The 8,593-nt window shown below is 36.2% G+C and overlaps 4 protein-coding genes across 4 annotated transcripts; 1 reads left to right on the top strand and 3 right to left on the bottom strand.

The window, feature by feature from the left end:
- LOC104769375 lies at nt 739-1,575 on the bottom strand. The gene has a single exon (XM_010493577.2). It carries the CDS (start codon nt 1,456-1,458, stop codon nt 955-957), a length of 504 nt encoding a protein of 167 aa, XP_010491879.1. The 5' UTR covers nt 1,459-1,575; the 3' UTR covers nt 739-954.
- LOC104769385 (F-box protein At1g10780) lies at nt 1,798-4,311 on the bottom strand. Its single transcript, XM_010493588.2, has 4 exons — nt 4,123-4,311; nt 2,685-3,494; nt 2,316-2,593; nt 1,798-2,230 (listed from the first exon to the last, which is right to left on the bottom strand). Exons 2-4 carry the CDS (start codon nt 3,469-3,471, stop codon nt 1,994-1,996), a joined length of 1,302 nt encoding a protein of 433 aa, XP_010491890.1. The 5' UTR covers nt 3,472-3,494; nt 4,123-4,311; the 3' UTR covers nt 1,798-1,993.
- LOC104769403 lies at nt 5,653-7,053 on the top strand. The gene is made up of 2 exons (XM_019239633.1): nt 5,653-5,917; nt 6,350-7,053. Exons 1-2 carry the CDS (start codon nt 5,653-5,655, stop codon nt 7,042-7,044), a joined length of 960 nt encoding a protein of 319 aa, XP_019095178.1. The 3' UTR covers nt 7,045-7,053.
- Nucleotides 7,322-8,094, bottom strand: LOC104769394. Its single transcript, XM_010493598.1, has one exon. It carries the CDS (start codon nt 8,058-8,060, stop codon nt 7,326-7,328), a length of 735 nt encoding a protein of 244 aa, XP_010491900.1. The 5' UTR covers nt 8,061-8,094; the 3' UTR covers nt 7,322-7,325.

Consider the following 8,593-nt stretch of genomic DNA (forward strand, 5'->3'; position numbering starts at 1 on the left):
GGGGGGGGTTCTGGTTCTCTCTTCTCTCCTTGGGTCTATGGGCTACTTCACTCGCACTCACACTCACGTGTAATTGAAGTTAAAACGGAACTTTATCCTGCGATTACGCTACGTGGCGCATCGTGATTCGAGCACGTAGGAGCAACGGCACGGGGATTAGAGAAATCCCCCAGTCGATGGACGGTTCATAATATTAATATTTTTCCTTTTTTTTATAGTTATACAGAAGAATCTTCTCACCGTTGATTTTTTCTGCTTCTTCTNTTTTTTTTTTTTTTTTTTTTTTTTTTCTGTCTTTTTGTTATGATATTTTTATGCTTCGTTCGTTCTCTTGTATCGTTTTTCTTTTTGTTGGTCGACATGTTTTTTTTTATCTTTGTATTCACAAATCACAAACCACGAATTGTGCAGAAGATATTTTTGTTTATCTTTCTATTCTTGTAAGTGTCCCAAAACAAAAGCCCACTTGTGCAATCATGTCAATTCTTCCCTAGCTAAGCTTATTTTGTATGTTTTCTTGGTTGTGGGTGCTTCTCTACAAAAGAGCTTTTTTACACATTGTGAAAAAGAGTACATACATGTTATGGTCCAATAGTTTTCAATCCAAACTCGTTTGTGTTTTTGCCTCGTGACATGTATAAAAAATGGCATGTTTATACAAACAAAAAAGGTTGAAAGAAAAGGAATGGAAAACAATTGTTCCACAAATTTTTGGAATTATCATAAGAAAATATCTGCTAGCAATTATTAATTACACGAAATCAAAATATAATTAATTACACCCAGTGGCGTTACATACGAATGACATAGATCAACAAACAGCCTCCCTCAAAACAAAAATAACAACAACAAAAAAAAAAATACCCAAATTTTGATTTAGACGAAATTAATTAGTTTTTTTTTCTTGTTTTTTTTTTGTTTCGAGAAAAATTAATAAAAAGTTCTCTTAATCGATCAGCTAATCAATGTAGACAACGTCAAGCAATTGCTGCTAATCTTCCTCAAGTCAACCGCTACATTCTGGACCGCATTAACCTGACCAGTCTCAATAAACCCGTCCACGCATGCGCCATAATCAGACACTGCCGCTGTTAGGTACGTGTTGGTCCCCACGACATCGCGTTTTCTTATGCTCTTCCTCGCACTCGCTAAATTGAATATCGCGTCGCTAAACGTCCCGTAACACGTGCTGATCGCTTGGTTACCGTCTTTAAACCTAGCTGCTTCGGCTAGAGCCACTTTTGTCTTGGCCTCTAATGCCTGGATGGTTCGGTGCGTGGCTCGTCTAGGGTTCGTGATTCGTTTCACTAGAGGTCGGCATAAAGATGGATACGCTGTGTGAGAGCATATGTTGATCATGCGCGATTCCGCGACTTGACCAGCCATGAGAAAGATCAATACGGCGGCGGATGCCGCGACAGCCACGAAACGCAGCTGGAATGTGTCGCGGCCCGCCATTTTATTTGAGTTTTTCTTTATTTTTTATTTTAGTTTGTTAGAGAAGAATTAGCACTAGGTAATTTTTCAATGCTGGAGGTAACGTTGTTATATATAGAGAAGTTTTTTTTTTTTTATGGTTATGAAATTGTTGGCGGTGCGTGTTTTGCGTTATCTCGTTTTATTTTGGTAGTGTAATGCAATCTGAGGTTTGTCTTGTTTTTAGGAGATTATCTTCTTAATCTTTTTTAAGCATATGAAGATAGTAGGTGTTTGACTGACACATAAGTAAGTATATTAATATTGATTTGTATACGAACTAATGTAAATATATATAGGAACAAGAAAACAGGAAAAGTGTAAAACCAAATGTGTTCATAATCATTCCTTTTAAAGACAACAGCAGGAAAAAGTTCTAAAATGGCATTAGATTCAAAAGTTCAAAACCATGGATCAGGAAACAAAAAATTTACTCAAGAGTTCAAACTAGAAATGCTCAGCGAATACAAATGAGAAACAGAAATCAATGGCCGAAAATTTTAGATTAGCAATTATTTCATTCAATTTGAACAAGATGCTGATGCATGTACCGGAACTTGCAGACGTCATCGCAGAAATCATCTGCACCGCTGTGATTGCTCTTCATCCGAAGAATCCTTATCACCATTCGTTTCAAAACTCTCGCATATCTCACAAGCGACTCGAGCGTGTTCATCTTCTGTTCTGCGTTCAGTGGAGATCTTACTGTGATAGTAACCTTCTCCAAACACGGTATTGCAAATCCTGTCTCAAGCTGCAAAGAGAAAGGAGGTTAACATTATTGGTAAGACTCTGGCTTCATATGGAACGTTTCTGATGAAGAAGAGAGTTTATTTTACCTTTTTTAGGCTGTTCTTTTGGCAAAGCGCAGCGAACATTGCTCCATGGATGTCGAATGTTTGAAGCTTGGGATGGTTATTGAAGAACTCGACAAAATCAATCTCAGGAAATGGTTGAAGGGACTCATTGCCTGTGAATTCAACCTTCATAAAGAGATGCTTCACGTCTCTTGCTTGCTGCAGCATTATGCATAACGCATCCCAACACCATTGTATACCCCGAATCGACAAGTCCTCAAGCGACGAAAGGTTATGAAAATCTACCATGTAAACTCTCCCTGTTAACCAATCAGAGACAAAGTAAGACAAATGACATCTGCAGATGGTAATAGAAGGAACCAAACAAGTAGTAGGCTCATAAATGTTTACCAGCAATATTGGAGATGGATAGGGTCTTTAAGAATCTGGTTTCAGGGACACGGATAAAGCTACAGCCTTGAACATCAAGGGACAGTAACCTCGGACTAGTGAGGACTAGCACGCTGTTACCTGGTCCATAGAAATCCAGCTTACAATGCTCCAAGTATGGCAGATCGATCGATATGGACTTAACTCCCTCACAAGCTAGCAGAAGCAAGTTACTCAGATTCGGGCAAGCACGGAGAGCATGACACAGAGTGGCATCATCAGTTCTTGCTCCAACTATTTCGAGGCAGCGAAGGTTTGGGAACATATCCCACTTGGGAGGGCTCATCATCAAAACACCCCAAAGCCTTAAAGTCTCCAGATTCTTAGCCACACCAACGCAGTCAAGCTTCAAAGGACCCTCTACAATAGCGTCTTCGCTAGCGAGATTATCCATTCTCAGCTCCAATAGCTTAAGAGACGAACCCACATGGGCCATCCAAGAAGCTAGACCATTGCTAGAGAATGGGCTGTAGACCACAAGCTCCTCAAGACGACGGAAAGAGGAAATCATCTTGCGAACGATGGTGTCAGATTCATCAGTCTTGGAGATGGTGTCAGAATCATCATCATCATCATCATCAGTCTTGGAGATGATGCTATCGAAAGAATTCCGGAGGAATGTAATTTTCTGAACAGAGTCTGTAGACTCTTTCCATCGGTTGGAGACGCAGTTGCAAGCAGCCACATCTTTTGCAGCGGTCATGTTGGAAAGAATGTATTGAAGGAGCGCATCAGGAAGAGAGTCCATTTCTTTTTTTTTTTTTTTGTTGGCTGAGACAATTCATCGAACACTTGGTGGGTCAGTTAAGGAACAAAACTAATAATAGTATAAAATTACACATCTTCAATGCAATTAAATGGGGCATCATCATAAATCCATGAATATCGAAATGACAAAGCTTGTCTATGAATACACAAAAATTTTAATGTCTAGATCTTAACTTGAAAGAGCAATCGATAAATCCCCCAAAAATAAATTATAGTAGAGATCTGAAAATGGCAAGCTCATATGATAAATCCTATATCAAATACCCCAAATACAAGACAGAATCAAACAAGAACCCTAGAATGACCACATTTTCCCAGGAACAAATTAGCTACAAATGTTACAATCGATAGACAAAGAAGAAGAAGAAGAAGAAGAAGAGAGTGAAACCCACATTGCAAAACTATCTACAAATCCACAGATCTTTTCAAGAAAAAATCAATTTACAGATTATAGATCCCGGGAGAAAAAGGGTTTTGGAAGAGAAACCATAAAGCAAAAAAAAAAAAAAAAAAAAAAAAAAAAAAAAAAAAAAAAAAAAAAAAAAAAAAAAAAAAAAAAAAAAACACAAAAGAGAAGATGCGAAGAAAGCAAATGAGATGATTAAAGGGCGAGAGAGTTTTAGTTTCTTACTGAATGAATCTGTAAATCTGGGTTGGGACGACCTAGAACAATTATGTGAGAGAGAGCAAGCACTGAGAGAGAGAGCACTGAAATCTCAAATCTGGGGAGAAGTAGGGAAGAGAAGGGGAATTTTTGGGTTATTTGAAAGAGAGAGAGAGAGAGAGTGGCGCGTGAAGAGAGACGGAATGGCGGAGTGTTTCAAATTTTGAAAAAAGAGGAGAGAGAGAGATCTCACTTTCTCTTTTCAAATTTTACAAAACAATTCCCCAGCTTTTTTTTTTTTTTTAAACCTTATTTTTTTATATTTTTATTTGTTTTTCTTTATTTAATTTCAACTAGTAGTGTCGTGACTAGTGAGTGTATTTCATTTTTTTTTTAATACAAGGCATATATGTATGACACAGTAGATTTTAGGTTTATGAAGAAGCTTGGCAAAATATAAACTTGAAGATATTATGAAGTAAAATTTAGGAAACTAATTAATAATAAAAAAAAAAATTATTATTGATTTTTTTTTTTTTTTGTATATTGTGTAGGTAAGAAAGTGGGTTACAGATAAAAAGAGATTTTTTTTTTCTTTGTAAAAACATATCTATATTTTATTAAATTATACTATACTATTTAAAGGGTATGTAAAGATTACAAAAGAAGCACACCTAATATATACTGGAATCCAATTTATGCCATATTGCTCTTTTAATTTATTATTTTATTAATTGCATATATATATATATATATATATATATATATATTTACTTGCTTTTTTAGATGATGCTTTTTTTGGTATGATTTTTTGTTTTCTACTTTCCTTGTAATAAAATATCTGAAGTATACAAAAACCATTTATTGTCAAAAAAAAAAAAAGACACAAATCATTTATTGTCAAAAAAAAAACACAAATCATTTCTCTCTTAAAAAATGGAACATTCATGATATACTTTTAAAAAATAATAATAATAAACAGTTAATGATATAAGTGAACTAAGTGATTTAATTAACTGATATGTGCAATTTTTTATATTTATTAAAAATATAACTTCTAATTATCCGCGTTTTAAAAAACAAAAAAAAACTAATTATCTACGCTTTTCAAACTTGATTACCCGCATCTTTTTAAATAAATGAATACCAGCGTGTATTTGAACACAATTAACTTATATTTAAATATGATTTTAAACTGTAAAAAAATACATAGAAACTTTTTGTATCAAAGATTTCAAAAATAGATAAACATCGCCATACCTAATGAGTAAACAATTTTGACAAAAAGTATATATTACATCAGCTCTCATTAAAAGAAAATCTCCCAAATTGGCTCTTTATTTTTTTTGTTATCCATATGTCAAAAATATACCGGATGGAATGACTAATATATATATGTTGTAAGATCATGTTTTACTTTTCTCACACCACACCACCTTTTTTCACTATTAGCTTTCTTCTGCTCAAAAGTTGGTTGAGCCAACCTCCTCTTTTGTTTTCTTCTTCCTCAAGACAAAATCACCTGAGTTTTTTTTCATATACTCACTCGATCTTGCAATGAAAAAGCAGTCAAGAGCGAACGATGTGGATCACCAGCAGCAGCAGAACCTCGACCCTGAGAACCCTCATCAATCTTCTCGATTCTTCGGTCAGAGCTGTTCCTCTGCTCTGTCGCGTCTCTTTAGTCTCCGATGTCTCATTGTTTTGGTCGTAAGCTTAGCGATTCTTCTTCCTACGATCTTCTGCCTATTCCCCAGTCGATCTCATACACTAGCTCCGCCCCTGTCTCAACCCCATGCTAATGATACAATCAACTACAATGGTAAGTGTCTTTCAACAAAAAGTTTAATACTTTACCAGATTTTAAGAGGACCCTAATTGATTTATAGTTTCAGAATTTTCAGTTTATACTATCCTCAAAATTTTCTGAGATCTATAAAGGTGGAGACTTTAATAAGTACATAAACTGTCTCTGGTTCTAGTAGTGAGTCTTGAAAGATCTCATATGACACACTTTATATCTAAACATTTTTCTTTTGCTTCTTTGTTTTAAACCAGCTGCTTCAGTACAAGCTTGCTTCAAACTTCGAAAACCAGTGTCTGAGGTTATCTCCCTAAAAGGAAGACTAGAGGATGATATCTTTCGGAGCATACGTCTTTCGAACGACACCAAGGTTATAAGAACATTTTCTTACAAAACTTATGCAATGTAGTGTTTTTGATTTCTGCTTTTATTAAGAGGGCTAATATCTAGTTACTGTTGAACAGGTGACTGTTCTGTCTCTGCGTCAGTCATGTTCATGTAAGTATACAGATGTGGAGTTTGCAGTTGTACCTGTCTCTGCTGGCTATGAAATAAGCACACAGTCGTTAAATTCACTGCGATCTTCTTTCGTTAACCTGCTTGAACAAAGATCGAAGCTGAATCTGACCACAACAAGTTTTGGGAAGCCAATTTCTTTTCAGGTTTTGAAATTTCCTGGGGGAATCTCTGTAGATCCCAGTGGATCTATACCTGTACCTTTCATTGGATATGTAGGGAATCTTCTTAATTTTACACTCGATAGATCAATATCCCAGATACTACGAGATAACAAGGCTCGAAAACTAAGTGGTAAACTTGCGGTTACGTTGTGTTTGGAGCCACAGGAGAGTATTTATTTCCGACTCACAAATATACAAGGATCTACAGTATCTCCACCGGTAATTGTTCAGGTTTATCTTGTCATAACCATAAGAGACAACCTTCAGCAGAGATTGGACCATTTTGCACACATCACTCAAACAATCAGTCAAACATCTAGTGCTAATAATCTCGGTCTAGACAACACAGTTTTTGGTGAAGTCAAACGTATTACTATCTCAACAAACCTGGAAGGCGAAATTCTTGATCCTGCGTCGGTGATGGCACCAACACCAACTCCAGCTTGCTACCCTTCTCTGTGTTGAAGTCTTTATATGAAGCTTTCTTATTGAAGTTGCCAAAGCAGTTTCTCCTTTAATCTTGATTCTTCTGGCAAAGGACGTGTCAGTGTTTCTTCTTAGTCGTTTATGACTGAATCTAGTTAGCTTTAGAACTAATGGTCTCATCAAGGTTGTATGAAACATAAGTTCTTTATTCTAATGAGATGCAGCTTGAGTTTACTTGTTACTTCTTTGAATTAATTGCTTTAAACAATCTATCAAATTTAATACAACAGGGGATTTCAGATTCTGCATATATTGAGTTTTTATAGCCTCCCTGTATATGGTCGGTTATTCACAATTAGAAAATCGCCATTTTCTTTGAATTGATTAAGCTCTTCCTCTAGCTTCTTAATTACTTCATCTTTCTCTGCGAGCGTCTCTAGCAATGATCTATTCTCTTTACTAAGAGCCTGAAACTGGCTGATGATTCTATCTATCTGCACTTCAATGGCTTCATCACTAAGCTCAAACGCAGTCTCCACAACCCTCAAAACCCGCCACAAACTCACCACCACGATGAACCCGGTCCCTTTCTTCTCAAGAAGCACCTGAAGAATCAGAGAAACAATCGCAAGTGCGCCATCCATTACACAGCCAGGTTGCATGAAGAACGATTTCCCCATAGCAACAGCCAGAGACATGGATTTAACGGCAAGAATGCTCAAAATCGCGGTTCCTCCCCAACGGAACCATTCATTCTCGGTCTGAGCTTTCTTGACTGATGTGCAGGAGAGCAGAGAAGAAGATAATTCGAGGGAAGTTAAGATGATGTCGAGAGAAAGCAAGAAGATGGTGAAAAGGTGAATTTGGTATGACTCTAGGAACTCTGATAAAGTGATTCTCCATTGTTGTTTGATGGAGATGAGTACTTCTTGTTGTTGTTCTTTCGGAGAGAGGAGGCAGATTTGTCGCCATTTTTGCCGTCTGCACCAACTCCTTATTAGGTTTTGGATGGAGAATTCGACATTTTCAACTGTTCCGGTGCTAGTAGAATTCATGGAGGATGAAAAGATTTGGGAAGTTGTTGGTAGATGGGTGATAGATATTATTATGAGCTTTAAAGGAAGGCAACCAAATTTTAATGGGTTTAAGAAAGTAGTTATTTTTTGGAAAGATGACTTGAAAGGCAAGTAATCTTGAGATATGACGCAAGCTTGTGTTTTTTATTTATCTCTCTTTTAGGAATTAGGAACGACGATAGAAAAAGTCGAATTTAGTCTGGTGGTTTGATATAACTTTATTATTTCTTAGGTAAAGAAACACTTGCTAAATCTGAAAGACTATCCCATTGACACAATTTCAAAATACATTTCAAGTAAAAGAAAAATTCATTAATTCTGTTTAAGATTTTGCTAGTGCTTGTTTTACACACATCAAAATACTGCAAATTACGTTAAGTTCTATTACAAGATTGTTCCTTCTTTGACGAGAATAGTGCATAGATCTTTGTTTAGACTTTAGACATATCAAAATACTGCAAAATAACGTAAAGTTTATTTATACAAGACTATTCCTTCTTTGACCCCCCCCC

Source organism: Camelina sativa, chromosome 3, assembly GCF_000633955.1.
Source record: "Camelina sativa cultivar DH55 chromosome 3, Cs, whole genome shotgun sequence".
In the NCBI taxonomy this organism is placed as follows: domain Eukaryota; kingdom Viridiplantae; phylum Streptophyta; class Magnoliopsida; order Brassicales; family Brassicaceae; genus Camelina; species Camelina sativa.

Coding starts and splice junctions, on each gene's coding strand:
- LOC104769375 (XM_010493577.2), bottom strand. CDS start 1,458: ATGGCGGGCCGCGACACATTCCAGCTGCGTTTCGTGGCTGTCGCGGCA.
- LOC104769394 (XM_010493598.1), bottom strand. CDS start 8,060: ATGAATTCTACTAGCACCGGAACAGTTGAAAATGTCGAATTCTCCATC.
- LOC104769385 (XM_010493588.2), bottom strand. CDS start 3,471: ATGGACTCTCTTCCTGATGCGCTCCTTCAATACATTCTTTCCAACATG. Junction 2,594..2,684: donor ATCCATCTCCAATATTGCTG/GTAAACATTTAT, acceptor ATTGGTTAACAG/GGAGAGTTTACATGGTAGAT. Junction 2,231..2,315: donor AAAAGAACAGCCTAAAAAAG/GTAAAATAAACT, acceptor TTCTCTTTGCAG/CTTGAGACAGGATTTGCAAT.
- LOC104769403 (XM_019239633.1), top strand. CDS start 5,653: ATGAAAAAGCAGTCAAGAGCGAACGATGTGGATCACCAGCAGCAGCAG. Junction 5,918..6,349: donor TGATACAATCAACTACAATG/GTAAGTGTCTTT, acceptor GCTAATATCTAG/TTACTGTTGAACAGGTGACT.